Source organism: Anabrus simplex, chromosome 2 (genome assembly GCF_040414725.1).
Source record: "Anabrus simplex isolate iqAnaSimp1 chromosome 2, ASM4041472v1, whole genome shotgun sequence".
Lineage (NCBI taxonomy): Eukaryota > Metazoa > Arthropoda > Insecta > Orthoptera > Tettigoniidae > Anabrus > Anabrus simplex.
In genome coordinates this window covers 147,743,213-147,757,513 of record NC_090266.1, presented here as the reverse complement: position 1 = coordinate 147,757,513, position 14,301 = coordinate 147,743,213, and the positions used below count along the sequence as shown (strand labels likewise).

Genomic DNA, 14,301 nt, shown 5'->3' with positions numbered 1-14,301 from the left:
TACGCTCGCTACCCCCAGACCGAGAGGCCGGCTTGCCCCTGACGATGCTAATTAACAATCATACGATAATGTAGTGCCAATTAGGACTACCCGTTACATACGACACGACTGTACAATCGCTCATAGAGTATGAATGAGTTAATGGTACTGTAAGTCCCCCGCAAATGCACTTTTTTCTCGGAAGCAAATGAACATAAAGACTTAAGATGTATTGTGGGTATTCACAAGGTTTGTATCAATGTTGAAGGTGAATTATATATTGATAATAATTAAAATTAAGCCTAATTAAATATTAAAGCGAGGAAGATGCGCTAATTTCCATTTGAGCGACTATACGTACTACAATACGCATCGCCGTAATCTGTAAACGAGTATTAGTATCTGCACTCGCACGATGCAAGTCTCTAGTGTACACAAGCAGGAGCACCCACACTGGCGTTGTTTATCACAGGGAGTAAGTAAGTTACTTGTTCACTCCGTAAACACAGCTGAACATAATTACGTACTAGTTCTAGGCAATCATTCAGGGATATTAGCAGCATGTAGGTTTTTTCCTTTCATGCCTCGAGTAGTTGGAGGCTCTAATTTTCTGTCTATTGTCCTCAATATTTGCCAATAACGCAGTACGTATGCATTTTAAAATACCCTATCCTAATCGCACCAACATATTGGTCCCTCCACTTGTCCATTTCATAACAGAGAGTTGAGATATGCTCTTGTCGGCTTCAAATTTTACAAATGAACGGAGTTGAAGAAATAGCCCTGGAAAGAAATAAATCTGAATTTAATCAGTTGCTAGTCCTGTGTGTGTAGGCTCGGCTTTGATCACCGAGCATGCCTGTTTTTCAAATTGGAGAATATTTAGTTTCTTCAACTTGGCCAAAATGTTCGTCTATTTCATTTCGTGTGAAGTCAGGGCTTAACACTCGGGAAATGGTATGTAGTCGGATCATGTTTGGAATGAATGGCATTGGGATGAGATCATACCGGCTAGTGTGAGATCCCGACAGTATGGGACTCTAGACAGTCTGTCGACTAATGTCATGTAGCCTATAAGCTTGAGTCCGATGCTCTGTCCTTCATGTCTAACTTATTAACTTTTCACATTATTATTATTATTATTATTATTATTATTATTATTATTATTATTATTATTATTATTATTATTATTATTTAATCCGTTTAGCCTCCAGGGTTGGCTTTTCCCCCGAATTCAGCGAGAGCTTCCACCTGTACCGCGTCATAGGCAGTGTCCTGGAGCGTGAGGCATTTGGTGTGGGATACAACTGGGCCGGAGTACTGGAACCTCTCCCAGGTGGCCTCACCTGGTTTGCTGGGGGATGGGAAGGGATAACCAAGGACGAGGGAAAGAAGCGGCGTGGCCTTAAGTTAGATACCATTCCGGCGTGTGCCTACAGGAAAGTAGGAAACCACGAAAAACCACTTCGAGGATGGCTGAGGTGGGAATCAACACCTTCTGCTCAGTTGACCTCCCGAGGCTGAGCGGACCCCGTTCCAATCCTCGTACCACTCTTCAAATTTCGTTGTAGAGCCGGGAAACGAACCCGGGCGTCCGGGGGTGGCAGCTAATTACGCTAACCACTACACCACAGAGGCGGACTTCTTCGCATTATTAAGAACTAGCAATAATACCCTAGTCAAACATTTCTACATCCGTGACTGAAAGCTGCAACGGATTTCAAACACAAGGGGACTGTTTGGGTTGGAACAAATAGATTTCAATGAAATCTGGGTGAATGATCAACTAACATAACCCAAATTTAATGACAATAAATGTGTTGCAGTACAATGAACAAAAAGCAAAGTCATCTCCGTACAGGCCTTGAAGGCCCTTGGAGTGGTGGAAGATAAAGGCTTCTTCCACTGTCCGTAACCTCGGCACTTGATTGGGTAGAGTGGTTAGCTCTATGCCCGGCCGCCTTTGCCCCCAGGAATTCACCTGGTACGGTACTCATTTTTTGTGTAGGCTGAGTGAATCTCAGGGCCACATGCACCTCCGGAAGTGGAAATCTCGTTTCCTAAATTTTAAGACTTCCTGACGGTAATTCGAACCCACGTCCTTCCGGGCGAACCCAGTACGCCTTTACCGCCTCGGCCAGGCAGCCCCTCAGTACAATGAACGGTAGTATTAAAATGAAAAGTAGCTGGGCGGCTCGGAACAGTTAGCTGGCCTTGACGACTGCATAATATGCACTGCATAAATATAACGATACTTCCATTTTAAGGTTTCGTAAAACATTTCAGCCTAAATCTAAAGTGAGATTTCGACAACACGAACAGTATTTCACCCTCTACAAACCTATTTTGCTAATATGTACAGTAAGTGAATAGGCCGTCCGCCTCTGTGGTGTAGTGGTTAGCATGATTAGCTGCAACCCTCGGAGGTCCAGGTTCGATTCCCGGCTCTGCCACAAAATTTGAAAAGTGGTACGAGGGCTGGAACGGGGTCCACTCAGCCTCGGGAGGTCAACTAAGTAGAGGTGGGTTCGATTCCCGCCTCAGCCATCCTCGAAGTGGTTTTCTGTGGTTTTCCACTTCTCCTCCAGGCAAATACCGGGATGATACCTAACTTAAGGCCAGGGCCACTTCCTTCCCTCTTCCTTGCCTGTCCCATCCAATCTTCCAATCCCTCCACAAGGCCCCTGTTCAGCAAAGCAGGTGAGGCCGCCTGGGTGAGGTAATGGTCATTCTCCCCAGTTGTATCCCTCGACCCAGAATTCTGAAGCTCCAGGACACTGCCCTTTGCCCTTGAGGCGGTAGAGGTGGGATCCCTCGCTGAGTCCGAGGGAAAAACCTATCCTGGAGGGTAAACAGATTAAGAAGAAGAATAGGCCTATATCAAAATATTAGGGCTTTAATCCTGCTGTATTGTTTGTATTTGAAGCTTAAATATTATGTAACTTGGTCATCTATTCATAAACGCGCATGCTATTAAGATAACATGCTATTAGCACAACATCGAGCAAATCGCTACGCAGTTTGAGTCACGTAGCTAACAGATTGCATTAGGTAGATAGTGGTTTCGACATCCATTGTCGGCAGCCCTGAGGATGGTTTACCCACTTCTAGATCTTTCCTATCCTTGTAACCATAACACCTATCTGTGTCGGTGCGACGTAAAGCAAACTGTATTAGCAGAAACGAGGAACTACCGGATTCCTTTCCAAATCACTTTTCTTGTCATGCTGTGGACAGCCTTTGAAACAACGGCGGGCGTACAGCGATATTTTGATGTCTTAATTGATCATCCTACCATGTTTCATTGCAATCGATGTCTTCGATACATCAAGTTCCATTTAAAACTGCAGCAATTAATTACTAGTTTTAACTATATGTAAATATGATTTTACGGCAGAGTGTCTATTACGATTGTTTGTAATAATAATAGCGTGTGTTGTCAGGAGAGGCCTGGTGAAGGTCTTTCGATTAGACGCCAGTTAGGCGACCTGCGCGTCTGTGAGAATGGGGCCCAATCTAAGATGAAATCTAATGCTGAAAGCGTCACAAACACCCAACCCCCGAGCCATAGGAATTAACTAATGAAAGTTAAAATCCCCGACCCGATTGGGAATAGAACCTGGGACCCCTTGTACCAAAGGTCAGCATGCTAACCATTTAGCCATGGAGCCGGATACCACTGTTTTTGATGTCTTAGTCGATTGCCCTACCATGTTTCATTGTAATCGGTCTGGTACAATCCAAACAGTTCCCTTATCAGCCTTGTGAGACTAACTGAGGAGTTACCAAGTAATACGGACGAGGATGTCATCTCGCTGATCAAGACCCAAAATGAGCTCTATATGTCATGGGGATAAGCCCCGTAGCATGTACTTGACGGAATGAATACATGGTGGTGGAAAAGAAAAGAACTTAATTTTTAAATTTTGCCAGGAATATCGAATGCTCAATGTAACCGTATCAGACAAAAGATCAGGTATCTAATTAAGGCAAAAGCCATCTCTGTATAGGCCAGGAAGGCCCTGGGAGGAAACGAAAATTAAGTCTTTCACTGCTGTGTATGTAACCTGAGCACTAAGTGAGCTAGCTCTATACCCTGCTACCTTTGCCCCGAGGAATTAACTTCATAATCATTTTTGGTGAAGGACGAGTAAACCTCATGGCCATGTGTCTTTCCAGAAGTGGAAAACTTGTTTCTAGATATTTCGACATCCTGACTTGAATCCACGTCCTTCCGGGTGAATAAAGCACCGCTTCGGATGGGCATTCCCTTGGTATGTAATCAACACAGGTTATACAGTCATGTGAATGCTCAGCACGCGGTATGGACCATGAACCCCGTGTGTGCATCATATTTTACGTCAGGGGTTCTTCCACGGTGCCCTTGCTAAATAAGAGTACGTTCATGGTGCCCCAGATCAAAACATTCTTAATAGTTATTTCTTGCTAATGATATTATTTAGTTAAATAATTGAAACACCTATTTAACCCTCGCAATATGAAGGTTTCAAATAACATGTAAGGCCTACCACAAACGGGGGATATTTTGTGAAAATTTATTCAGTTATGGACGATTTTAGCCAGTTGCCATTTCTTGATGGATGTAGTACTTTCGTATCCGTCTCTTGGAACAGGCCAGAGCAAAGTGTAGCTTCCACTGAAGTCCCAGTCTCATCCATGGATGTGACAATATGGAAGTTGCTGGGGTACGGGTGGTGCTGAATAATGACATTCGGAGCACAAATAGTGTCTGAGTGTTATGAAAGTTGCTGCTCATAGGGTCAGTCGTGCTGCAGTGGCACATTCTGGCCCAGTGAGGAAAGCAATGGCAAACTACCTCACTCCTCATCTTGCCTAGTACGCCTCATTTGGGCTCTGCCATTGGTTTTTGCGGTTTTCCTATAACTGCATAGCCTTTGGTGGTGCTATTCGAGGATCCAACCAGCCTCTGGGCTGATGACCTAACAGACAGATGGACGATTTGTGCTATCATTTAGAGGAGCAATGTATAGGCCTACAACAATAGTATAGTGAAATGCATTTTTATATATTTCAACAGCCATTTCAGAGTAAAACTTACAGAAGTAATTAGATAGGCAGAAACCTAGACGTATTATTTGATCGCCTGAATTAGTCTACCAAGGGCGGGAGGGATATTTTGTGATCACCTCAAAGTATCTCAGTTTTTCAGGAATACTTTCAATGGAAATATCATAACACAAACACAGTAAGACACAAGATGTCATGACAGACAATAAATAATATTTTCATATTACTTAAAGAGGATTGACATATTTTGAATTCAAATAATGGGGAAGATAGTTAAGAAGCACCTTCGTCCCTGTTGGTATGGCTAAGATTAACACAACAGTGTAATAAACATACAAAGAACAAATTCAAATAACCACAATTTGTGAGCCGGATGAGCTTGTTTATCATTGCGCACTTACTCGAAATCTCGGGATCAAACTGAACACAGCCATCCTCAGTTATTCTCTACATTCAGTTTCACGCGACAATTACTGTTCAACATAGCGACCGCTAAAACCCAGCTTCGCACAATTAAGACGTCGTAAACGGAATCAACATACATTGTTCTTTACTACTTAGAAAGAAATATTCACCAGATGTTTGCATAGAATCAAAGTTAAAATAACTCACATTATATTTCCTCACATTATGCACACTGGCTGACTGTGCGCCCTACTTATTTCATTCCCACAACAATTATTACTGTTCAATAAAAACCAGTCCATTTTAAAAATACAGGGACCGATCATTCACGTATAGTAAAATACAGACTGCAGAAAATAAACGATTCATATACTGATTATTAAATTCGTTTGCAAATATATGTTATCTTTAATTCGTATGTGACTGCGTTGTAATTATTGTGCTAAGCTACTTGTTATGGAATATTGTATATATTTTGTAAATTTTGACTGAATTTCCAAGTGACTAAATTGTAATTATTTTACTCTAAATTTAAGGGAATATATTAAATTATTTTCTGTAAATTTGGAATTGTAATGTACTGTTTTCATGTAGGCCTAGTTGTTTGTTATATATTTGTTGTTGTTAAGTAATGTAAGTTTTAATTTAATTTCATGCTCTAAACAGGACTTGCCAGAATATCTCCCAACTGAAATGTATTTGATGATGATGATGATGATGATAATAATAATAATAATAATAATAATAATAATGCAACGTAAAGAATAAACTTTAGAAGCTTTGCATCTGTACTTACCCTTTTCCATGAAAAAGTATAAGCCACATCCATGAGGGTGAATTCTTCGCGGAGACACTCGCCTGCATAGATGATGTCCACACGATGCTCGGAAGACAACCCGTATTTCAATCGAATGAATCTCTGGAGCTGGCCTACGTTTACGGCAGCCGGGCATTTCAGGTAACGTTTGTGGCTTCCCTACAAACACACATTAAGTAGGCAACAATAAACAACGAACCAAGGTACATGCCATATTTAAAACAAATTAGATGGGTTATAAGCCCATTACTGAGTTATCTACTCATGAAATTATTAAACTTAATTAATATTTTTAAAATCCACTTTTCAGTAGTGTTAAATAAGAATAAAAATTGAAACTAAGCCTATACAAAAAAGTATGCTCAGAATAGCAAATACTTAAGGGATACTTCAAAGTTAAACGACTTTCTTGCGGTAATTGTCTCCTCATCTACTGCTTGAGTTAGTCTACTCAACCAATGTTTGCTTTTTTTTTTTGCTTTACGTCGCACCGACACAGATAGGTCTTATGGCGACGATGGGATAGGAAAGGCCTAGGAATTGGAAGGAAGCGGCTGTGGCCTTAATTAAGGTACAGCCCCGGCATTTGCCAGGTGTGAAAATGGGAAACCACGGAAAACCATCTTCAGGGCTGCCGTCAGTGGGGCTCGAACCCACTATCTCCCGATTACTGGATACTGGCCGCACTTAAGCGACTGCAGCTATCGAGCTCGGTCAACCAATGTTATCATGTAACTTGATGGTATATGTCTCCATTGATTGAGGTGGTGTTATATCCATGTAGGATCATGGATCGCTATCGGTAATATTGCGACTACGCTGAAAATTCTAATTTAGTGGTCGGCAACGTGCCTGACTACATATTATAAATTTATGCATTTCATTTTAAATATGTCGACGGCCTAGTTCTAATGCCACGTACGTGAAAATGCTGTTCCTATCCATTATTTCCCGAAGGATGGATATGCAGTCCATTACAACAATTTTCGTTGTGTTCATTTTCACATGCCTAAGTATAAAGGAAAATGAACCTTACCGTACCGTACTTTAGGAACGTCGTTTGTATGACGTACTTACACACCCTTACAGAAAAATATACTTAAGATTAATTTTCCTTTACACGACGGCATAGGAAAATGAACACAACGAAAATTGTTTTGATGGACTGAACATCCATATATGGCTGTGAGGCGTGACCAGTCTCAAGGATAATAATGGACAGGAACAGCATTTTCAGATACGTGTTATTAGAACTAGGCCGTCGATATTTCGTTTGATAAATAACAGGACAATTGTCGAATATTTTGACACTAACTTCTATGCTGATTATCCAAGCAGTTTGAAACTCAGTTCCATTGTTGTACTGGCTTCATTGTCAAAATACAGGTCAAAATTAACTGACATTCATCTTGACAACTGTTTACGAACAGCGATCTCCAGTTATAGGCCTATTATCAACAACATGAAGTTGGCCAACGCTATACCTTGGCAAGGTTCACATTAATGATATCGGTACTTAATGTTCGGAATATGAAGAGATTTTATATTTATGATAATCTGAACTATTATTAAGTGATTCTGTTACAATCTTCATGCAATAGATTTTAACAGAGGCCCATTGTATCATGTCTCAAAATTTGAGAAGAATGATGATAATATTAGACATACAGTTCGTGTTTTGCTTATTGCATTTAAAACACGTTTGTTCTCAACTTATCACTAACAAACACATAAATAATTTAGGGTTATTGGTTTTACGTCCCACTAACTACTTTTGCGATTTTCTGAGACGCCGAAGTGCCGGAATTTTGTCCCGCAAGAGCCAGTATATCTACTAGCATGAAGCTGAGCACCTTCATATACCATCCCACTGAGCTGGGATCAAACCCGCCAAATTGAGCTCAAAAGACCAGCGCTCTACCAGCTGAGTTACAAAACACGGCAAGATGAAACATCAAGGAACAGATAGGCTTAAGGGTATTTTGCTTGGCACCCCCAGAGTTTAACACATTTTGAAAAACAGCTGCTCTAATCCAACGTCAAACTTGAGATTTGCGTAAGTGAGAATTCGAACGAAGAACAACAGATGAAAATGTTGACAGGTAAAGAAATACCATCTATGTGCAGACCATGAAGCCCAATGCAGTAGAGGTACGTAAAGGTTTCTTTCATCATTAACATCGGCACTAAATGAAATACAATGATCTAAACGACAAGACGTTACACTGATACTGAAGACCGAACGAACTGGAGGAACATGGACCGCTGTGGAATTTGTATATCAGAGATTGAACAGTGATACCAAAAACTAGTGAGTCATAAAGGCAAACATAATGTCATTTGTTTAACGTCCCTTCAATTGTAATAGATTTTACTACACGGTGAGTTGGAATTTTGTGCAACAGGAGTGTTGGAAGCCAAATGATACATCAGCCGCGATCAAAAACTGTTATCGTGGGAGCAGAACGACAACTAAACGACCAAACCAAGAGACTGTCACAATGAAAAAGTCAGTACATTAGCTACCTTATACAATATAGCATTTTGCCTGTTTTGATAGCCTGATTTATCCATCTGAAGCATTTATATGTAGCCTATAGCAGTCTAGGGGGAAATTACCATCGAAGCATTCCTTGGTCCAATGACTACCAGTCTTTTGTACATTGCACTTCTGAAACAGGGGATATAAAAGTTAATGACGTTGCAGGAAAGATACAATGTGTTCCACACCGTTATCGCCGTCCTGGCAGAACGCCTCCCACGCTGCGTTGCCTGCTGAGAAGATGCTCATAGAAAGGAGCACCATGTGAATGCTATACAAAATATTTCACATCATTTCAGAGTGATTTATAAGAAAGTTTTACGAACGAACTAGGCCGTCAAGAACAGCGTGACAGTGTCTTACTTGCAGGCCTGTTGCCACTATGCAATTTCGGCAATCACAAATGAAGACATGTTTCCGCATTTTACAAAATATAATTATTTTCCTGACATTTATCCTAATTATCTGTGGTCAGCATTATGTTAATATTAAACCTAGTTTTATGGCAAAATGTCCTTCGTATGGGGTGTCACCCAGGTGGTAGATTCTTAGTCTTTTCGTAAATCATTTCAAAGAAGTTGGAAATTCATCGAACATCTTTCTTGGTAAATTATTATAAACTCTAATTCCTGTTCCTCTAAACAAATATTTGCCCGCTTTTGTCCTCATGAATTCCAACTTTATTATCTTTCGTACTTTTAAAATCTCATCGAGCGAGTTGGCTGTGCTGTTAGGTACGCAGAGCTTTGAGCTTGCATGCGTGAGATAGTGGGTTCGAACTCCACGGTCGCCAGCCCTGAAGATGGTTTTCCGTTGTTTCCCATTTTCACACCAGACAGATCTTACGGCGACGATGACATAGAACTGTGCTACAATTGTAATTAGAAAGGAAGCGACCGTGGCCTTAAGTACGATACAGCCCCGGCATTTGAGTGGTGTGAAAATGGGAGGGAACAGAAAGCCATCTTCAGCGCTGCCGACAGTGGGGTTCAAACTCACTACCATACGGTTACGTGATCCAAACCGCATAGCCAATTAACTCGCTGCATTCACTATTCTATGGTGGTATGTAGTGGTATGTGTCGTGTGTAAATGAAGATGTGTATTGAGACGCAACCCCTGAAATAGAAGAATTAACCAACGGCGGTTAAAATCCCCGGTCCGGCCGGGAACGCACCCGGGGTCTTCTGGGCCGAAGGCCAGTACGTTGACCATTCAGCCAAGGAGTCAACAAATCAAGACATGCTATACAATCATTGCATGAATGGTTAAAATATCGCATGGGGTAAAAAGAGCGAGCTAACTATCAGGCAGCCGGAAGGGCCTCGGAAAAACGTACATGACATCGGGAAGAAACATTAACTGATATCGCTTACAAGGAACTCTTGCAAGGCATATCACTATAAATTCAAAATTGCTACTGTGTGCCATAAAACTGGACAAACCAAGCATTGTTCAAGCTGAGCTTCAAGAACTCCCGATTTTTAAACAATGACTGTTGTTTTTCAGCTGTTTTCGTTACATTTAGGGACTAAGGGGCATGGTGGCATTAGTACCGTGTACAATGTGATGCACCAATTGGAAATTCTGACAGTGTTGCGGTGTTTGTGTTCAAGTATGCAAAGATAACGAAGTTAGAGAAATCAAAAGGGATCATAAGATAGACATTATCCAGAGATTTTCGAGTAAAAAAGATTTGAAAAAATGTAAAACCAGTTTAAATGGAATATCTGAATCAAATTGCTCTCCGAATTCATGAATAATTACCGCCGTAGTCAGAGTTTAGAGCCACCAACCCGGGTCCTCCCAAACTACGGCCCGGTGGCAACATGCGGGCAAATAATGCCTCAGTTCTCTGAATTTATGACTTGAGCCTGCTCAAAATTTACAGAAAAAAGAGCATCAGATGACATTTCTTTGATATTTCTAAACCACTGTCCAATTGTTTAAGGGCTTCACATTAACTATCAGTGTCACAAATCGGAAAAGTCACGTGGTTTTAAAGAAGGGGATTCTTCAAAATCAATAATTGTCTTTCGAACAATGAAAATTCCACCTTAAAATCACGAATGTTGTCCCACATAGCACAAATCAACATATTTTTGCCTGATAAAGAAACATTTTTAATGGTTTGTAATGTCCGCTAAAATGGCAATGCATCAACCCAGCGCGTGCGAATTTACATCACCACAGCCGCAGGGGAGGGGGTGAGGAGGGGGTGGGGAGGGGGTGTCAGCCCTGGCAGCATCAGGGCTTCCTAGCCCTCAAGCGCTGAGTTGGAATGGCCTACTTTAGGTGAATCAGTTCAACAACAACAAAATTTAAATTGTAAATTACACCCAGCTTAATTCTCGCCGTTGTCAACGACGATGAAATAGAGGAACTGCTTAAGTCATAAGATATCTAGATGCACTTTTACTTACCCTTGCTTCCTTTTCTCCCTCGTGATCGGTATTGGAAGTCCTCTCGTCTTCGTCGTCCCTGCAAGTAAACAGTCCAGAAATTAAGACAAGAAAATATCAGCTATAAGAGAGATGATAAAAAGTCATTACAAAAGTCAAACAGTTCTTAGTTATTTCCCACAAACAAGAGGGAAATTCCTAAAGCTCTACGAGGATTATTTACCGTGGTAATATGAATGTAGCTGCAGTCGAAAGGTTTCCGGAAACTTACTCAACACGTGCTTTATGCTGGCAACCACATGTGAAACAAACACATTTTGTCCTAACGAGAACGATATAATATATCGCACAAACGATCTCAAAACAATAAAATGTTTCCCCAAAGTTTTTTTTTTTTTGTTTTTTTTTTTTGCTAGGGACTTTACGTCGCACCGACACAGATAGGTCTTATGGCGACGATGGGATAGGAATGGCCTAGGAGTTGGAAGGAAGCGGCCGTGGCCTTAATTAAGGTACAGCCCCCAGCTTTTGCCCGGTGTGAAAATGCGAAACCACGGAAAACCATCTTCAAGGCTGCCGATAGTGCGATTCGAACCTACTATCTCCCGGATGCAAGCTCACAGCCGCGCGCCTCTACGCGCACGGCCGACTCGCCCGGTCCCCAAAGTTTTAAGAGCAAAGCCCAAGTAACTGAGCAGTATCAAGTAATGAACATGCACAGGTGTAAAACAATGTCCATATTTATAAAAAGGAGAGAGTGAAGATTGAAATGACTGTGACACATATGTTAGGTATCATCGGCGTTCGCCTGAAGTTGAAATAGTTGAAGGGAAAAGCCACGGAAACCAGTTTTAAGATGGTCAAGAGCTGTATTTTAACCGTTTTCTCTCCTGAATTTTGTCCCCCAGACTCACCAAGGCGGCTGAGGTTTGAATCCTGGCCAATTTATATGTGTTTTTTGAAATGAAAATGCACGTCCCTAGATTCGTATTCCACGTCGAATTAGAGATCCTGGTTTTACGCCCCACGCTACTTTTTCACGATATCAAGAGGCACGGAAATCTACAAGCTTGCTTGATTTTATTTCTAAGGTTGAGTGCACAGCACACCGTCAAACAAGCCTTATATTCACGGCATGGACAGAAATCAAACCTGGACCAACTGGACTAGAAGCTCTAAATGCTCTATATTCCTAACCAATGCAGAACTGTCAATCAGTGAAGAGAGTTGTTTGTCAACTCTGTGTGCACTAGCATTTTGGAAAGGAAAAAAGTTCATTATGTCGTTCCTGACATTCCTAGGCTGTCGCCCTAGACTATACGTTTCTATTCGCAAGTTGATTTATTTCGACCACTCTATGGATTACTTCAGTTGTTGGGCAACCTTTTGAATCACCCGGTATACTGACGGTATAATGAACAGTTTAAAGAGAAACTTGGCAGCAATTTGTGATTGGTCAATGCTAAATGGGTTTCGAATGAAACTACGAATAGAGTTCCTGCCTATCACGCCAGGACATCTGGAACGTACTTCTGTACCAACTTTCAAATGTTTGCCCAGTCAATTCTGAGAAGAAACCTCTATACCATGCGGCCGCATAGTGAAACACTCAGGAGTATTATATCATTGTTGCCGGGACAAAACCTCCTATGTGAAATATTTTAGCTTAGAACTTTGGCCGGTAAGGTTCTGTCATCTGAGGTGCAATATTGTGTGACGGTTGTCAAAGCATTCTCGCTCTTCATAACGTATGTGCTGCGGGTCAGTATATCTCCAAAAATATCAACACATAGGAGGTTTCATCCCGGCAACGACGATATATCGATGTCTTTCCTTTAAAACCTCGTATGTCCCAGTGCTCTTCCTATTCATTATATTCCTCAAGACTGGTCGCACCTCCCAGCCACATATTTTTATGCAGTTCATCAGAATAATTTTTGTTGCGTTAATTTTCCTATACTTATGTGCAATGTTCGGATGTTAACAAAAAGTCATACACTTAAGAAAATGGAAATTGCAACACCATGAAGGCATTGGTCGTTTGTGTTGGTTTTCAAGATATGGAACGATGCCATGTAGGTATGTAAACGATCAAAGTTTCAGACCCATTGGATTGTTGCTTACAGGTCTCCCCACGTCATTGGTCGCGGAGGAATCAACTCCAGTATACGGACTCTGGTGTAGCGTAGTTGACTTGCAGTCTGTGCAGTGAAGTGTTCCCCGTCAAACATGCCTCGACGACAGAGAAGAGCACGCTATCGACAACACTGTCGCCGTTTGAGAGGGCTCGGATAATTGGGCTGTGTGAGGCCGGATTATCGCTAAGGACTGTCGCTGCACGTGTTGGCCGACAGGCATCTACGGTAAAACATGTATGGCAGCAGTGGTCAAATGAAGGTACCCCACACTCGTAGACCTGGCACAGGCCCAGCGCGACAGAAAACTGCGAGAGAGGATCGCCACATCATTCGGATGGCCCGGATGGAACCCCATGCAACAGCAGCGCAAATTCGAGCAGCTGTGGCACCCCACGTTACACAACAAACAGTTGGTAATAGCCTGCGTGCAGCTGGCTTACGAGCCCGCGTCCCTGCAGAAGGTGTTCCATTGACCCCATAACAGCGACATGTAAGGCTGGCCTGGTGTCGAGAACGATCGACGTGGGTCGACGAATGGCATAGGGTCGTCTTTAGTGATGAATCGCGCTTCTGTCTTGCCCGCAATGATAGCCGGAATCGTGTGCGCCGACGTACCGGGGAGAGGGGCCGCCCAGATCTTATTGTCGAGAGGCACGCAGGGCCAACACCAAGCATTATAGTCTGGGGAGCTATTGGCTTTAATGTGAAATCGCAATTAGTGCTTGTTGAGGGCACTATGACTGCTCGACAGTACGTTGATAGGGTACTCAATCCAGTGGTTGTCCCTATGCTGGCGAACATTGCTAATGGGATGTTTCAGCAGGACAATGCCCGGGTTCACACGGCACGCATCTCCAGAGAAGATCTCCACGACATCACAACCTTAGAATGGCCCCCCAGATGTGTGGGACATGATGGGTCGACAACTGACCAATCGTCCTCAGCCACCCATAACTCTGGAACAACTGA

At 42.2% G+C, this 14,301-nt stretch overlaps 1 protein-coding gene across 1 annotated transcript in view; it reads right to left on the bottom strand.

Annotated features, from left to right (window-relative positions):
- Positions 1 to 14,301, bottom strand: part of LOC136863469 (protein suppressor 2 of zeste-like) — a 350,894-nt gene that overhangs the window by 20,049 nt on the left and 316,544 nt on the right. The window contains exons 6-7 of the mRNA XM_068225950.1: positions 11,216 to 11,273; positions 6,230 to 6,409 (exon numbers count right to left, since the gene is read on the bottom strand). Of these exons, the coding sequence (XP_068082051.1) occupies positions 6,230 to 6,409; positions 11,216 to 11,273 (238 nt within the window). The remainder of the gene's footprint in view (positions 1 to 6,229; positions 6,410 to 11,215; positions 11,274 to 14,301) is intronic.